The sequence below is a fragment of the Macaca thibetana genome, chromosome 5 (genome assembly GCF_024542745.1).
Source record: "Macaca thibetana thibetana isolate TM-01 chromosome 5, ASM2454274v1, whole genome shotgun sequence".
Taxonomy (NCBI): Eukaryota; Metazoa; Chordata; class Mammalia; order Primates; family Cercopithecidae; genus Macaca; species Macaca thibetana.
In genome coordinates this window covers 145025108-145044079 of record NC_065582.1, presented here as the reverse complement: position 1 = coordinate 145044079, position 18972 = coordinate 145025108, and the positions used below count along the sequence as shown (strand labels likewise).

General features: G+C 38.0%; 1 protein-coding gene across 22 annotated transcripts in view; it reads left to right on the top strand.

Annotated features, from left to right (window-relative positions):
• Positions 1-18692, top strand: part of LIMCH1 (LIM and calponin homology domains 1) — a 344225-nt gene extending 325533 nt beyond the window's left edge. For 10 of the 22 annotated variants that reach the window (XM_050791193.1, XM_050791205.1, XM_050791201.1 and 7 more), the window contains 6 exons: positions 1009-1136; positions 3066-3187; positions 4333-4453; positions 8123-8231; positions 10886-10988; positions 15810-18692. In XM_050791193.1, coding sequence (XP_050647150.1) covers positions 1009-1136; positions 3066-3187; positions 4333-4453; positions 8123-8231; positions 10886-10988; positions 15810-15835 — 609 coding nt within the window. In that variant the 3' untranslated portion in view covers positions 15836-18692. Of the gene's footprint in view, positions 1-1008; positions 1137-3065; positions 3188-4332; positions 4454-6493; positions 6581-8122; positions 8232-10885; positions 10989-15809 lie in introns of all 22 variants that reach the window. The other 12 variants (XM_050791190.1, XM_050791189.1, XM_050791191.1 and 9 more) reach the window with 2 other exon arrangements.
• The last annotated feature ends 280 nt before the right edge of the window (positions 18693-18972 follow it).

Genomic DNA, 18972 nt, shown 5'->3' with positions numbered 1-18972 from the left:
TTAGTGAAGTCATGTTCTGGAATATTCTTCTCACAGCCCAGTTGCCAGATCATTCATTCATTCAATAGACATTTATTCCCCTCTGCCATACTATACATTCCTTTCCATTGTTTGGCAGCAGCAGAGATGTCAATAATATGTTCTCCACCAGCGTCCATGAAAATCGCTTCTCACCCCCCACATTCCACAAGACTTGTAGTCCCAGCTGCCTGGGAGGCTGAGGCAGAAGGATCCCTTAAGCCCGGGAGGTAAAGGCTACAGTGAACATGATCTTGCCATTGCACCACTGTACTCCAGCCTAGGTGAGAGAACAAGACCCTATCTCTAAAGGAAATAATAATAATTTTTAAAAACTAGCTAATTGATGCTGGGCTTAACACCTAGGTGATGGGTGCAGCAAACCACCATGGCACCTGTTTATCTATGTAACAAACCTGCACATCCTGCACATCCTGCACATGTACCCCGAAACTTAAAAACAAAACAAAAAACAAATTAAAAAACCTAAATAAATAAATAAAATGAACTTATGTAGGACAGCACTGAAAACAAACAAAAATTCTCAAGAAATTTACATGTTGTCTTTGAAGGCCAGAGAGAGCCTATAAAGTCTGGTCTGCCTCCACATTCCCCAAATAAGGTCATAGAAGATGGAAGGATAGGGCAGAAGTTATATCAAGACCTGGATAGTCCGTAATCCACATAAAGGAAAATAACCTGTGGATACCAGAAAACCATTTGTCCTGAAATTAGCAGTCCTATGACTGTTTTATTTTGAAAGAGGGGTTTTCTAATCAATTCCCTTTTGTAATAACTTTCAAAAGAGATTCAGATTATACATTTATTCCAAGTAGTTGGAAATCAGTGGCTATTCAGTTAATTTGTACAACTGTTTTTAAATTATAGGCAACATGATTGAAAAATACTTCAGATATCCCTGGCCAGAGATAAGGGTTATACAGTATATTTAAAATGTATACTTAAGATTTTCATTGTTTTTCTCCTTAGAATAAGATAGATCTGGGAAACTGTCAAGATGAAAAACAAGACAGAAGATGGAAGAAATCATTCCAGGGAGATGACAGTGACTTATTGCTGAAGACTAGGGAAAGTGATCGACTGGAGGAGAAGGGCAGGTATGAGCCCATTTCAGGCCGTCCATGAAAATTTACAAAGCTGGACTCTACTCGTGCATGCCCGGGAAGGGTACTCTTTGCTGATGCAAATTATATTCAGCTTTGAAATGAATGTTCCAGTAATACATTACATATTGCTTGGACATATTTTGTAATAGGTCTAAAAATCAGTGTCCTTATGCTCTTGAATATAAATAGCCTTCTCTTTTTTCTTTCTTTCTTTTTTTTTTCTTGAGATGGAGTCTCACTCTGTCTCAGGCTGGAGTGCCATGGTGCGATCTTGGCTCACTGCAATTGCCACCTCCCAGGTTCAAGTGAGTCTCCTGCCTCAGCCTCCCAAGTAGCTGGGACTATAGGCACGTGCCACCACAGCCAGCTAATTTTTGTATTTTTAGTAGACATGGCGTTTCGCCATGTTAGTCAGGCTGGTCTCAAACTCCTGACCTCAGGTGATCCACCTGCCTCCGCCTCCCAAAGTGCTGGGATTACAGATGTGAGCCACCATGCCTGGCCTAAATAGCCTTACTTTTAAAAAGGCAAACTCTTTTTTAAACAAAGGGGACAGTATCAGTCTTCAAAAGCTGATTCAAAGCCCCAAACCTAAGTATTACTCACTTGAAATGATGAATGTGTCTGGAGTGATTGAAATTGAAATGAGAACCTGGGGTCCCACCACTGTGGTTTCACTGTGGACCTGAACTTGGCCATTATTATCCCCTGAGCTGTAAGAAACCATGTTTATTCTGGTGATAATATAAAGGATAACCAACTAGTCAATTGATTATGGGTAGTCACCCCATCCATGCTCTACTGTGTTCCATGGGAGATCAGAAAAGGACAGCTAGAGACCCCTGGAGCACTCAAAACTAGCTCAGACTGGAGCAGACTCTGTTTGTGGCTGTGGGTTGTAATGGGTTTATTGATGCCACCCCACCCCATCCGTTAGCTAGAAGGGACCTACAGAAAGCCCAAGAAGCTGGCAGTGCTCTGCAACCAACATGTTGTTCATGAGAAAGATGTTTTCCTCTGGGCTCCGAGATACCAGATAGGTATTGGCAAGAGTGCATGCATGTACACACACACCAGCACCCCAGAGGGATCTGAGGCATGAAAGGCTAAGTGTCATTTTCAAAGACTGGCCAACTTGCAAGTTTGGCTGGGAGCAGAGCTCTCCGGATGGGATTTTGCCCTGAGAATCCTCCTATGCTCATTAGCTAGAAGACTGGTTAAATTGTAAGCTGCAGGTGCTCAGGCCTATGTCCAGAAACTATAGGGCCCTTGGATGACTTTCCAGTTTACACTCTTGAAAGGGACTTTTATGCAATGAAAACCACTAGTCAGGAAGATCTGAATGATGCTGATAAGCTATTTACAAAATGTACAAAAAATGTAACTTTACAGAATACCTTTTACCTTCATTTTTGCAATTTTTTGCATTTTTGCAATTTCTCCAGACAGACGTTTTACATGAATTTTAGCTAGTTCTCCAGGCTGTCCCTGTTTTCACCAGAAAAACTTTCCTTTTATCTCCTCCATCTGTTCATTCTTTGCACACAGAAGCCACTGAAAGGCCAGTGAGTGACCATGGTCTTCAAAGGTTTCATGTGGCTAAATGATTTTTACAGTAAGTCTTCTCTTGTGAACATCAGGTTAGCACTGGCATTCCTTGAAATTATTAGAATGAAGACCTTCGTGGACAGAGAAGGCATCAGAAATGATAGTTTGTTGAGCTTGTTAAATGGATGGATAATAGAAATTTGTAGTACTTTATCATTTTAAATCTATTTTAAAATAAAAAGAATAAATAAACAGTCCCATCTTTTTTTTTTATATTATAATTGGTACTTCCATCCTTTAAGTTATAGGACCAAGAAGTTTCATTCAGTTACTTTTCTGTCTGCTCTGAAGTATACCTCTTTATTTTAACAGCCTAACTCAAGGGGCCTTGGCTCATTCTGGAAACCCTGTATCAAAAGGAGTTCATGAAGACCATCAACTGGATACCGAGGCTGGGGCCCCACACTGTGGGACGAATCCACAGCTTGCTCAGGGTAAGAATGGAGAAGACCAGTTTCATTCAATGTTTAAATTGTTGTTAGACCCTCACATTGTCCAGAAAGCTATGATCTCTGCTGGCTGCAGGCTTCTTTCTAAGGGCCCTGGACTTCTAGCTTATGCCCAATATATAGCAAATAAGCTCCCACCACTGTGTGCTGGGGACTCAGTGAGACCTGAGACGGTGTTCGCACTTTAAAAAAAAATGTAACTTTACAGAAAACCTTTGACCTTCATAAGTAGTGCATTCTGAGACTTCCTCAAATTCCTAATTCCACCATTGGACATAATCTCCCCATAAAATGCTTATGGAGGAGTGGAATCCCCAAAGCTGGGTGAGATGTGGGTGCTGGAATGTTGGGAAGGTCCCGTCAGCTCCCATTGCCACTTCACCCTCATTCCCACCTGTGTCTCCCACACTCCTGGCTCACCACAACAAAATTTAAATGTATTCCTCACCAAAATGACCAAATTCTACATGCCGAGCGTCTTCAGTATCATTCCTAGATAACTGAAACTTCAAATGCTGAATGATATAAAGAGGAGGAGTGAGCTAAGAGGATGAAAGAGTTACCCTGGTAAATGTATTTATTGCCAAAGCAATAATGGTGGAATTAATGAATTTTGCCTTACACTCTTTAGCCTGTTGTCTACACAGATATTTACCTGGGTTGATTATAATACATAAGCATAGATTTGTGCATGTTCCCAAACAGAGATATCCCTGCAAGCTGAATACCATTCAGGTGCCCTGTGGATTTAAACCACATCGCAGTTGATGTGATCCATGAGTCAGAGAAAGCAATGGGTGTTCACTGTGTTTTAGAAATGATGTTCCAGATTATAATTGCGTCCACCCAGATTTGCTTTCTTTCATGCATAAGAAGTCAGTGTTTTAAAGTACTGTTTTATGACATCAGAAATCAGCGAGGGGAAAGGGCATGGTTCCTAACCTCCTTTGCTTCCAGAACTAAATCGTGATGCAGTGATTTAAGTGGCCTCTCTAACCACCATGTGCCCATGACCTGCATGAAATCGCTATGAAACCTCAACAGGCATTAGCACTTTAAAGAAAGGTGACTTCCTGGGTAGTAAGGTGATTTTACTGTGCACTACATTTATGTTCTTTAATTGGCCTCAGATCCATCCCAGAATCAGCAGGTATCAAATCCAATGCACAGTTCAGAAGACGTGAAGCCAAAAACCCTCCCACTGGATAAAAGCATTAACCATCAGATCGAGTCTCCCAGTGAAAGGCGGAAGTGAGTAACCAGACACGATGGTTGTGGGATTCCCTTTTTGAAAAATTCATTAACTTAGAAGGGGGAAGAATGAAAAATGTGAGATGGCAAGATGACAGCCACATTTTTGTGCTTTCTCTCCATTAAATCTTATTGACAAGATAGTCAACATAACTGGAAGTTTGGGGCAGTCTTTCTGGCAAGTGAATATGTACTCTGAATTTATCGAGTTGTAATAGGCAAAGTTATATTTTTAGCCCACAAATTTAAACATTGGAAAGCAGGTGCAGGCCTGTTGTGTTTGTAATTGTTTTGAGTTAAATCACCTCAAAGTCTGTGGACAAAGTTTTGTTCAAGAAAAAAATGTTACTCTCTCATTATTATGTTCTCCCTTAAGGTAACTACCTGGGCTGTATTTTAATTTTGTAAGAAAGTATTTTTGACAATAATAGTTTCTATCATGTTTGAACCATTTCATTATAGTGGGCACCCTGTTGAAGAGTTTACATATATTTATCTCCTCTTTATCTATTAACTCACTGAACCCTTCCAATAACTTTATGAGATTGTTCCTGCCATTTTACAGACAACGAAATTGAGGCTCAGGGAAGTTAAATAACATGTCCAGATTATTTAACTGATTAAGTAGTAGAAGAATTCAAAATGAACCCTCAGTTTCACAGTAAGATCACATTTGAGCCAGAGATACCTTATAATCACAATGTTTAAAATGTTATAACATTCATAGTACTGTAACCAGTCATTCTACCTAGAGCCAGACCACCTCCATTCGGATTTTGGCTCAGCCACTTACCAACATTGGACCTTGAGCATATTACTTAATCTTCCTCTGCCTCATTTACAAAATGGGAATGACAATAGTCCCTACCTCACAGGGTTTTGTGCCTGGCTAATAGTAAGTGCAGGTGATGAAGATGATGATGATGATGATGATGATGATGATAACTTGTTTTGTAAGAGAAAAATATTTATTTATTGCCTTATATTTTCTTGTTACATTTTCCTTTACCCCAATGCAATATTTGAACCATTTCCTCTGTTTCTTTTATGTCTATCCAGTTTCATTTCTATTTGTCTATTGACACTCGAATCAATAGAAGTTAAAATTGCCTGGAAGTAATCACTCTTGTTATTGATTATTGCAGTGATGTTTAATCTTTTTTTAAGCATTGGTACTGATACTTTAGGGTGTTACATGAAAATGTGATATTTGAAGAAGACAAGCTTTCGCTGGCAAGGGAGGTTTGGGTGGGAAGCAGGGTCAGGGAGTTCTGCTGAAAGCGGAAGACAGGTGGACTCACACGCTGTTCGCATCCGTGTTGGTATTTTTCTTTCCCTTGTTCTTTTTTGTGTTTTACCCCTTTCTTTACAAATGATATTCACTTTTAAAAGCAAGAGCCCAGAACTGATGGCTTAATCACAGGCAGGGCTCACGTACAACCGTTCTGCTAGCTTCTAGCTGGGAGCCATTCTGACTTGTTGATGCCTAGGATATACCAGTTGTTACATGTTTTGAACATGACCCTTCATCACACATACCCGTAATGAATTTGTTGATAAGGGAAGTCACTGAAAAGAGCTCCTTTAAGGTCTGCCCTTCATCTCTGGGCTCTCCTTGAAGATCTCCCCTGGATCCCTCCTCATCTTTCCCCTTCCACAGAATCCGTCATTTTTATATCTAAGTAGCATGCCAAAGCAGTTTGGCAAGCAACTTAAAAAACAACCTGGCCATTTTAGCTAACGAAGAAATTAACTAAAAATAAAGATTATAAAAATATTCTGTCTTTTCTGTTCAGCAATGCCAGCATGCCAACCTGGTTTTGATTTTATGTAGTTAATGCATGTACAATTCTTGCTAGACATTATTAGTATTTTTGTTCATTTAAAAAATAAAATACTGCCAGGAAACGCTGTGGTCTTTGTTTTGGTTGTCAAGAAAGTTTCATTTTATTTTATTTTCCTAATCTAAAATGTCTTTTTTAAATGGAGTTTGGCTTCTCTTTACTTGTCGTAATTTCTGACTCCTTTACCACATTACAGGAAAAGTCCCCGAGAGCACTTCCAGGCTGGGCCTTTCTCTCCCTGTTCTCCCACCCCTCCCGGTCAGTCACCAAACAGGTACAAGAGGTCAGCAGGCCTTTCTGAGGCTGCTTTGTTGTGACTAGAGCTTGCCAAGCATCATTTCAACTGAATTAGTGCTTGCCAAATGATTTTGAGGGATGCGTCCATCCACATCTCTTCTTACACACACACACAGGCAAGAGGAAAGAGAACATTGTTCATCTGCCTGCAGATTTATCAGCTGCAATAGAAAAAGTCAGGCCTGTGACATTGGTGCCGCTATGGCCACAGGGCTTTAATTACATTGTGTGGAACCTCCAATTTAATAATAAAATCCACCAGACAATTGCTGGGCTCCAAAGCTGGCGCCTTTCCCTCCAAGAGGCCTCAGCCCTTCTAGGCAGGATCCGCTCGTGGCTCTTACAGAGAACCAGGCGGAGTCTGACAAACGAAACTTCATCCTTCTAACCTACTCCAGCTCTCTAATGATGGCTTCTGGACATTAATGGGGCCCCATGATATTTTAAAAAGCTGCCTGAATTCCCGTTCCCTGGAGAGACAAATTACTGAGTACTCAGAGATTTTCTTTGATGTAGAAATTTCATTTAACTATTAGATAAAAGGGAAATACTAATAAATAGCATTTGGTTAGGGGAACTCTTCCTCTTTTCTACTGTCTTCCTTTCTGTTTCTCCTGTCCCTCTGTATCCTGCTGGTTTTCAAATGATATTGCATATTTTTAAATTCCTTGTGTAATTCCAAGAGTGTCTCAGACATCTGGCATCATTGCAATACGATCTCAGTTGTACAAAAGCTGCCTTTCAGAGGATAGCTGTCTAGTTTCAGATGGGTTGCTGATGATGTCCTCTGACCTGGTTTTGCTCTGCTGGTTTGGTTCCAGTCCATTGCTGGGCACTGTACTGGATGCTGCAGGGGTACAGAGAGGAGGTAGATTCAGTCCTGCCCTCAAGAGGCTTACAGTTTAGAGAGAAGGCAAGTGTCTTCATTCACAGAGTGTTTGCACTGGAAGAAGTCATAGAGATAATCTGGTCCAATCCTTTCCTATTAAAAGGTTGGTAACAGAGCAGACATTAAATCTCACCTCTCTGGGCCCTCTGCCTAGTCTGCTGTATCACAGGTGATTATTTTCAAACAAAAATGTTGTTTTCTTAGTAAATAAAAAGAAATGCTGTAGTGGACCAGTGAATCACTTACAGGAAATTTAAAAGCAACATTGAAACCTCAGCAAAGTGAAACTCAGTTATCTTTTAGGACTTATAAAAAAGTATGATAAATATATTGAATCATTCTGAGGCATTTGAATAGACTACAGCACAAACTTCTTGAAACAAATAGCCTAATAACTTAAACACACGCACCAGATTCAGTACCACAGTGGAGACCTAGTATATTTAGTCTGGCAGTTGTTTGCCATTTATATCTAATGTTGAATCTCCAATTCATCATCAGTTCTGTCATTCTCATTTTATTCATGATATAGGCATCTTAAAAATCCATGTTTTCATTTTTGCATGAGGTTACATGTCTGTGTGTTTGACCAGGTATTCTAAACTGAAGTTTTATTGTGACGTATATTTTTAAACCTAGGTCTATAAGTGGAAAGAAGCTGTGCTCTTCCTGTGGGCTTCCTTTGGGTAAAGGAGCTGCGATGATCATCGAGACCCTCAATCTCTATTTTCACATCCAGTGTTTCAGGGTATGTACTTACTGCTTTTCTCTCCAGACACAATTTCGTGATGTCTTTTGGCATCGTTCTGTGCTGAGAAATGCCTCTTAGAAATTCTGGAGGGCTTTGTCTGTGAGGTCTCCCTGTCTGGGTTGTATAGACGTGTGGTTGGATTCCATCCTTCAGAAGGAAGGTCTCCTATCACGAATCCCTCTGGGATGTCAGATTAGAAGAAGCAGAAAGGTTTGTGCAGTTTGTCCTTACAAAACAGTTTTTGTTGCTAAAGAACATATACTTCAGCGAGAGGCTGAGAATGGGACGCTGGGGAGGATGATGCTCTTCCAAATCTTTTAGGGCCATGTGGATTTATTTGGAATGTAATGTCTATGCTGTTTCTTAAACTCTTATGACTTAATGTGAAACGGTTTTAGTCTTTGACCTAGTGGAAAATTGTCTGTCAATTCAGTGGCTAGTTAGAAAATTGTAGGTCTCAGAATGAATGTGTCTGTAATCTTAGATTAAATATCACTCCTTCAAAAAAGCTGCCCTGCCCACCCAGATTAAGTTGCCTTTGTTACAGGTCCTTATAGAACCTTTCTTGGTCCTTATTACTGATTATCGAATTATTTAAATATTATCTCCTCTAATAAACTGAAACTCCGTAAGGGCAGGGACCATATCTGTCTTGCTTACCATTCTTTCCTCTCTACCTAGCAGAGTAGGTGTCAATAAATATTTTTAGGTGAATGAATTAGTAAATAAACGGAAAATGAGGCCTAGATTCTAGTCCCAGACCTCTTGGTAATAAGTAGGTGAGTTAACCAGTTATACCTGATTTATTATGAAATTTATAAGCTGGACTGTATCAGCATATCCTGTCTTTATTTTCCACTCATGGACACATTTCAAAATAATATGTAATTTTTGAAGGTAAACCCTCTGTCTCTGAGGAGGAGTCATTTCTTGGTCTGCATAATGCTGACATACTTTCTTTTCCCTTCTTGAATTTTCTCTTATTTCTTGTTGGTAGTTTCCTTGGCTATGAGGTAAAGTTGCCTGGGTTTAAAATAACTCCCACTTTGCCGATAAGCTAAGAGAAAGTCAGTGAAGTTGTCCCCAAATTATTAATTTAATAATACCAGTAATCACTTGAAAGCAAGATTTATCATAGGCAAAACACAACATAGATACTTATTTTAGATTTCATTTATCAAAAGTATTAGAATGAGACCACAGTTTCCTAAGTTTTATTTTATTTCTATAGAGAACCATTCCACAAAGGACAAGCAAAAATATTCTCATTGTAAAGATTAAGCTAGATAATGTATGTCCTAAATTGTCTAGGGATGTTTTGAGGCTCAAGGAATATGCTTTTTAAGATTTGTAGTTATGCCAAGAAATATGTTTCAACACTGCATTCTATTCTCAGAAACTTTATCAGGGCTAGAAATGAGCAAGGTGGTAAGGGCTCTTTGCAGATTCTCAAGGGTCAAGAAACTTGCCTTCTTAACTCTCAAGGCCTTTATTCGCTCTAATCATTCACTTCCTGGAGCTGGCCTGACACTTTAAGGTACATCCCCTCTTGGATGTATTCCCCACTCTTGCAACGTAGAGGCAGCTTATAACATAATTTGGATGAAGCCTCACTCTGTCCCAGCTCACCTTAGAGCATGAATTAGGGGCTAGATCCTGGTCCTCCTGCAAGAGGTTGGCACCCAGACCAACTTCCACTGCCCTTTGTACCCTTCTGGTACAAACTCCAAGTATATCCTACAGTCTCCTTCTGTACTCAGCCTGTGTTGGTGGAAATTCCCAGTGGGTTTGTTGCTCTGAATATCATTGCCTTTAATGTGGAAATATAAAATGGAACAGTTGGCTGGGCACGGTGGCTCACGCCTGTAATCCCAACACTTTGGGAGGCCGAGGCAGGCAGATCACCTGAGGTCAGAAGTTTGAGGCCAGCCTGGCCAACATGGTGAAACCCCGTCTCTACTAAAAATACAGAAAAATTACCCAGGCATGGTGGCACACACCTGTAATCCCATCTACATAGGAGGCTGAGGCAGAAGAATTGCTTGAGCCCAGGAGGTGGAGGTTGCGGTGAGCTGAGATCATGCCACTGCACTCCAGCCTGGCCGACAGAGCGAGACACTGTCTTAAAAAATAAATAAATAAATAAAATTTAAAAATGGAACAGCTACTTCCTAGAAATTTTGATCTGGTAGAACTTAGCAACAATGCTGGCAAGCCTTTAAAGATTATTGATGGACACGTTTCAATTGATAACTCGTGGACCATGTGTTTATTTAAAGCCACTAGGGTTTAATGCATTTGAAATGGTTCTTCCATTTTGATTGAGAAATGGTGTATGATAGAGGTTAAGAGGCTAGGCTTTAGAGTCAACCTGCTACCACTTATCAGCTTCACAACCTTGGGACAAGTCAACGAACGTCTCTGAACCAGTGTCCTTCTCTGTAAAATGCAAGGAATTAAGGTAAAATGCTAACCGTATATTTGCTTTTGCTGTAAGTTGACACTGGTGCAGCATCTTACACATAATAGATGCTCCACAAATGTGGTGATTGTAGTAGGGATTGTTGTGCTATTCACATAAACAGTAACTAAACATTATAAAGAAACAATTCCTTATGCATCTTATGATGTCTGTTCTTTTTACCCTATAGTGTGGAATTTGTAAAGGCCAGCTTGGAGATGCAGTGAGTGGGACTGATGTTAGGATTCGAAATGGTCTTCTGAACTGTAATGATTGCTACATGCGATCCAGAAGTAAGTACTGGGGAGAATGCCTCATGATGACCGAGTGTAATCATATGTCTTCCTTAGGACCCAATTTGGGAATTCAAATATTTTTCCCCAGCCACTGGCACTCTACTCTGAGAGAAAGGTTTTTTAACATCTAGGTTTAAAAAAAAAAAAAAAAAAAAAGATAGTGAAATAACCATTTATTTACCACTCGTTTCTTCCTGGTAGTTTACTGCTACAATGTGGACCAATTCTTTTTATCCTGAAGTGCATCAGCACACTAGCAGGTCAAAACATTGCCTGAGCTCACTACAGAGATTTTGGTGCGATAGAAAGGAGATGTAAGGTCTGTCAAACGCTGCTCACTTGTTCAGGCATGTCTTTAGACAACTGGCACCGTTTGGGGATGGTTAAATATGGAGAGTGGCTCTCCACCGTTTATCAGATCGAGCACCAACTCATCAATGTGTGCACGCCCTACATTCAGGAGTTTCATTATGTCATATGTGTTCCCAACTGAATGGAAAGTTCCTTGAGAGGCAACAATGATGGGTGGTTCTACTTCTCTGTGGATTCTTCCCCACCTCCTATCTCTACAATACCTTAGTAACAATATGCGCTTAACAAATTATTTGCTGCCTTAGTAAGTGAGAAGCCTGCTTTCCCATCTTGCATCCGGGCCTCCTACTGTGGAAGGTTCATGTTAGTTTGCAGGGCAGCAGGGGGTGCTGTTGCCTAGCCACTGTTTAGAAAATCTGAAAATGGCCAGTGGCTTGCCTCGGAATGTTTCCTCATTCTCCATCATGAGTACAGTCCTTCTGGTGGGTCACCTAGACAGCAGAAGACCTTTTAGTGCAGATTCATCAGTCAGAAAGTCTTTTTAAAAATTGGAGTGAAGATAGGGAGTGTGAAACTCAAGAATGACTATTTCTCAAAGTGAAGTCACGTTTTTACTGCCTTTTTACATGGATCTTAAATCTCTGCAAGACTGAAAACTTTAAGAATAAAAATTGAAAGTAATTTGTTTTATAGCTATAGATTTAGTAAATTCAGTTAAATGTATGCCTATTAATAAAATGATGGGAATTAAAAATTTAATCAAACCCAAGTAGTTTAGATCTATAATAAATACTTGACTTGAGATCAAAACAGTTCCAACTTAGAGCCGCTACTATCAAACTGGACTATTTATATCATGCATGATATTAATTTTTATGCCATATATTATATATATTAAAATACATAAATAGTATACCATATATCATAAATATATACACACAAATGAACACATATAATACATGTATAATAGGTAATAATTATACATATATTATTTAAACTGGACTTCTGCTTTTATATGCTAACAAGGAAAACTAAACTCTTTTCTCCCAGATTTCAATGTAATTTTTCCTATCGTCTTCTATAGATTGTTCTTTTTCTCTACCTCAGTGAACCTCAGTGAACCAGCTGAATATAATTTATGGAACCAGAAGAGGGCACTGTTAGGTTGAAGGACTGCTCAGAAAGATTTGAAAAGTGCTGTAGATCTGAGTTTGTTTCATAATTTCAAGTGCTTGAAGGATGCCAACAGAACAAACGTGAACCCCCTTCTGGGTGACAGTGACCTCTTTTCATCTAGATATTTTTAAATTGAGAGGTTGGGTGATTCATTGTCATTTCTTTTGGAAATTAGCTTTTTAATTCAAGACCAGGAATTTTTCTCTTAAGTATGCAAATATAAAGGGCATTAACTGCTTTCAATTTCAAAACCATGGAGTTCCTGTAATGAGCTGAAAAATAAGAAAGTGATTTGGAGGTAGGCCACAAAAATGATTTTTTCTTTATTTTATATTTTAAATGTAGTGTTTTACCAGGATTTACCAGAGAAAACAAGGCCCATTGTTTTCTCTGCCTAGATACTTCTATAGACATTCAATGAATAAATAAAAGTTATAGATGATATAAGGTTAGAAAAATTGAATTGTTCAGAAAGACACCAAATTAAAAGTTCAACTCTCCATTATAATCACTTTCCAATCATTTCTTGGGGTGGGGCAGAATATATGTTTGTACATGTGTATGCACACACTTGCACACATGTACACACAGAGCTACATTAAGTATGATGTATCTACCTGGATTTGTGTTGGTTTTTATTTCACAAAGGTGATGATCATATAGTCATGGTGTTCTGTACTTTGTTTTTGTTGCTGTCATTTTGAACTTAATGATCCATCTTGGCAATTTTTCCAGATAACATGCTGTATCTCCTTTTTCTTTTTAATGACTTTTAAATAGCTGCATGCAATCCCATTGTGTGGACTTATAGTTTAAAACTAATTCTCTATGAATGGACACTTTGGTGGTTTCCCATTTTTTAATATTATTTTTAAGTGAACATCCTTGTGCATATATCTTGATGAATATTTCAAAGCATCTCCATAGGATAGATTCTGAGCAGTAGCACAGCTGGCTTAAAAGGCATGTGCTTTTTAAATTTTCAGACATCTTGCCTAATTATCATTCAGAAAAGTGCACTCTCCCTGCAAAATGTATGAGAGACCCCCCTTTTTTTCCTCTAAGACTGTATCAGCTCTGGATATCATCAAACATTAAAAATTTCCACTCTGCTTGGTGGGGGAAGAACACTGTATTGCTTTGATCTGTATTTCCGTAATTATGAGTTTGAACATCTTTTCGTATGTTTATTTACTATTTACATTCCCTTTTCTGTAAAGTGCTTCCCTATCCTTTACCAGTTCTTCTATTTGGCACCTGATTTGTATGAGTTCTTTGCAAATTAAAGAAATTTGCCCTTTGTTATATTTGCCGCATATTGCGGTTAGTAGTTTTCCCACTCTGTGAATTATTTTCATACAAAAGATTTTCATTTTATGTAATTAAATATGTATATATTTAATACATATAAAATAAATATATGTTTCTTTTTTGGATTATAGGTTTCTTAGGATAACTCTCATTATTTAAAGTGTATAAATAAATTTAGCTGAGATTTCTTCTAGAATATTTTTTTTCTTCTTCACATGTAAATATGTCATAATCAGGATTGTATTTGGGGGTAAAAAATGAGGTTGATATCTGGCCTGATTTTTTTTCCAATTAGCCAATTGTATGAATATCACTGAATGAATAATCCCTCTTTTTCTCACTAATTTGAAATGCCAGCTTTCTCATAAACTAAGTTCCCATATATATTTAGGTCTATTTCTGGATATTTTATTATGTTTTATTAACCTATTTATTCTCCATTACTGAATGTTTTTAATTATTGTAGCTTCATAATATGTTTTAATATTGGGTAACAATGGTCACTTTCTTTCCAATTATTTTTTCCAAAATTTTCCTAACTGTTCTCCCATGTTCATTTTTCCAGATAACATTAGTATCTTTAGGCTAATTTCAATTAAGTTAACACGTGACAGAGAGAATGACCAGCACATCTGAGAATACTGTTTATTTCTCTGCTGATGTCCTAATAAATAAATATACCTTAGGAATGAATAGGTAGAGGGGATTATAATTCAGTTGAGAAGTATAAATATGCTTGAATTGGTCAAATATATCCAAGATGCAATAAAAGAGTCAGAATGGGAAAAAAATGACTAAAAACCATTTTTCTTTCCTTTTTAAAATTTTATTTAAATTGAGAAGAGTGGAGATGGATAGATGTGAGGGGTGGTTTACATCATAGGCATTCTGAGTGAAACAAAATAATTTCATTTTGTGGAATAATAAAACCTGAATATATAATCCTATTTCTCCAAGTAACTAGTCACATTTAAATGAAATTTTTCTCTTGAAGGGAAAAATAGCATGCCAGCATATTAAAATGCAATTCCTAAAAGCAATGTAAACAGTTTTTAAGTTCATATGTAAATGGGAATGGAAGTGCAAAACAAATGACCTGTCATGCATCCAGCCGTCACATGTTTAACTTGTGCCATTTGTGCTTGGGTGTTGGGTGACTGTGTCTTTGTACATGGTGTTCTGTTCCATCATTCACTCTCGCAAAAGCATTTAATGCAAACTCCCTGGGGTCTTTTCAGATGTTGCAATTGCCTCCTCACAACAGTAGTGCCTAAAAAGGAGAAATTCTATGAAGGTTTCAGCAGAAAATACGGAACCCAAACGATCCTTTCTAGATAGGATTGCCAGATAAAATATAAGATACCTAGTGGAATTTTTTTTATCCAAGTTAAAGTTGGATTTCACATAAACAATACATTTTTTTAAGTATATGTATGTCCCAAATATTGCATGCTCTGGATTTAGCATAAGTATGTCCCAAATATCAGATAGGATATGCTTATACTGAAAAGTTCTGTGTTGCTTATCTGAAATTATATTGTACTGGGTGTTGTGTATTTATACTTGCTGAATCTAGCAATCTTATTTCTAGATCATATGTCAAATTCCTCGTATTACAATGTACTTATTCTTAGAGAAATCAAAACCTAAGGAAACTGAGAAAAAAGAGATTATTTTCTTGCTTATTTGCCCCAGATGACAAGGTAGAAAACTTGATGGAGATGCTTTGGTTTAGGGGCAATCCAGAGCATTTGATCAAACTTCACGGTGCATGTGAATCACCTGTGCACGGCATTAAATGGGTCTGGCATGCGGCTCAAGAGCCTGGATTTCAAACAGACTCCAGGTGATGCCAATACTACTTGTCCTGGGGCCACACTTTAAGTAGCAGGATGGAAGAAGTCCAGCAAGAGGAGACTGTGGTAAAGGCAGTTGCTCATTAGGGAGGTTTTAAAATGTCTGAAGCGAGAAATGTTGCCTGACCACCCTTGTTTGTGTTGTTGTTTGTTTTAATCACAGGTGCTGGGCAGCCTACAACATTGTGACATGGTTTTCAAGCTTCCGGATCACTCACCATTTCTTTATTGAGGGTGTCCCCTGGCAACTGCTTAATGAAATCCCAAGTTCAGGGGCTTCTCAGCATTTACCTAATTTCTGAAAGGCTCTTCTGAAAGGTGTTCTTTTGTTCTTTTGTAGCACAGTGTTTGTGTTTTTCCTGTTTATTGTTTTGGGTTTTTTTTTTTTTTTGCATTTGCACAGTATACACAAAAGAATATGGGGTTGTAATGATCCTGAATAGCTCAAAAAAGGTTTTAGCATGGTCAAACAGGCTTATGGTTTAAACTGTATTATTCTCTTCTTTGGGAATTAGCTAAATGATGCAATAAACCTGTTTTGTTTTAGAATTTCTAGGAATTAAACACTTTATGTTTACAAATTGAGTTGCAGAAAGTGCAAGACATGCCAATTTGAGACACACAGTCTTCTAAGACTGGAGGATAAATTTAATGCATTTCAGAAACTAAACATCACAGCAAGCTCTATCTCTGAGCTATAATTTGTTTTTAATACAAAGACACTAGTTTGATAATATATACTGTAATCCTGAAACATTTGTGTTACTTACCTTTGGAGGTAGAAATTATACCAATAAATTATTGCACCGTTAGTATTAGATTTTGTGTACCTTGGAAGTTATGTCATTAATATAGGCTGGTTCATCAAATAAAGCAAAACCTTGCAATATCAGCTAGATTTACACTCTGGGACATTGCCCGAAGGTAGGAAGAAAGCAGAGGGAAATATTTCAGTCATCATTTCCAAAGTCATTATCAAAATCTGTGAGGAAGTTTAATCTTCCAAAGAGTCAATGTCAGACATCAGGCCTCTGTTGCCTGCTTCTCTCGAGACACTAGATTAGGAGTCTTCAATAAGAGACTTAACATGAGGCATATGGAAGATGAGGCACCGAGATAAGTTCATCATTAGGTGTGAGCACTGCTCACCCTTGCTGGCAAGTTCTCCTTAAGGGCCTGAAGCACAGGTGTCCAAAGAAAAGCATTAAGTCCATCTTAATAGAATCCACGTAGTGTATGATGTGGTCAGCCCCTGGTCTGTGATCAGCAAGAACCTACAGCACAGATTATGCCCTGCCCACTTCAATGAATACCGACTCTCCTCCACTCTCCATCGCTTTTTTTTACTATCAAGAACTCCGGACCTTGCCTGTGGAGAAGTTTAGAGAGGAACTCTTGTGGAGAGCTGGTTTATTTTCTGCCCTGTGCGATGAGTTTCAGCTGGCCAAGAAAGGAGTCAAGTTATTAAAAAGCATCACAATGTAGATCTCCAGGCTGGGTTTTTTGTTTTTTGTTTTTAAGACTGGGGAAAGGGGGACTATTTATTCTGCCTTAAATCAATGGCAAATAAGTCAAGATGACATTTTGTGAATGTAGACTGTGGATACACTCCTAGTAGATTGATGTAGTCATAAAAGGGGGTCAAGTAGATGTTTTTCTGTTATGTAAGCAATAATTTTTCCGTGTCTTATTGAGTATGGCTAGCGATTATTTATTACATGCTAGATGGGTTCCTTGCATGTGGGTTCCATATAGGTGCAGAAATTTCCTCAGCCACTGGAGGGATTTCGACCATATTTGTTATTTGGATGAGCTGTTATTAGATTGAAATCTACACATCATTTCATTAAAAATTGTGCCTTAGAAAATGCAAAGCTGTTGCACATAGTGACAAATTATGGATGCAGTACATTGAAGAAAGATGAAGTCACTTCCAAGTTTCCAGGACTTCTCATGGAGGTGTTTGCTGTTTTACAGGAAAAAATAAAAATAAAAAAAGAGAAAAAAGGAAAAAATAAAAAAGAAAAATTGTTTTGAAAATGTACAGATCAAGTCCAATATTTTGATTATTCACTGCATGTTTTATTAAATATTTTGATAATGTGGATGTTTACACTTTGCATGATATTAGAGTACCACCAGTAATGCACAAACATGTACAATATGGTCATTCATAATGGATTTTTATAGAATACTTTTTACATGTGCAACTCCATCCGTTATGTAAGGATTACATGAATATTGCACATTCTCTTCTAGTTTCACAAACCCATTTATACATATTTCTTAGTGAGGCTCATTGTACATGTATTGAAGCTAGAATCGAGTCAAGAAAAATAAAGCCCCATTCTCCAACTGCAAAATGTGCTTTCCCATAATGAACACTAGTCACCAGCACAGAATCATCTCCAACATTTACTAAATTCTAATTGCCAACTGTTTCTATTTCTATTTGATTTAGATTTCATTTGGAGTCTGTTACATGGCAGCTTAGGCAGACTAGATCTTGTTTTTTCCAATGCATCGTAATGAGCATGATCTATTTCTTTTCAAATAATCTTTGAGATCCCAGGAAAAAAAATGCTCTGCTCCATTGAGCTATAATGTAAATGTGTTTGTTTAAAAAACAGATGAGGCAAGTGAGTGATTTATTGTTCCTGAAGAAGTATGTCTGATTTTTTTTCTCATACTCCAAAAGCTAGTCCCTACTCTTTAATAAAAATCGTGGGTAACTTTTTGTTTTTCACTAGCGAACTTCCATGATATTTCCTTTCTATGTAGTGTGATTAATGCAATACATATTATAGTTATCTATACACAGTGTAAGATTTAACAAACTGAAATGATCCACCTCATATGTGAGTCCGTCCAAAAGATGTTACTGCTCTGGGTGGGCCATTGTTCTATATCGGTTATACTAACTTTCATTTAAAATATTTATTCTAAAATGCCTCTGAGAAACAGTAAAAAATAAAAACAACAAGTTGTCTAAAATGCAACAGCTTTTATAGTAAATGTACATTTATAAATAAAATACTCAAATCAACTCTGTATTCCATTAATTATTTTTGGAGGGGTGGCAGTTAGTTTTCTTACATGGGAAAGAGAGACTCAAGCTTTCTCTTGTAGCATTTGGTCCAGGGTTACATAGACAGATGATGGCAATGCTGCATGTTTGCATATACCTATTGATGCATAGTTGAGGTCAGCTATTGAAGGCAAACCAAACTCACTGGCTGGTTTAGGGGTCACTGAGGAATTGCCTTCTATGGAAGGGTTTAAGCTCCTGGAGATGAGACACACAATAACCAGCAGAGACCATGCAA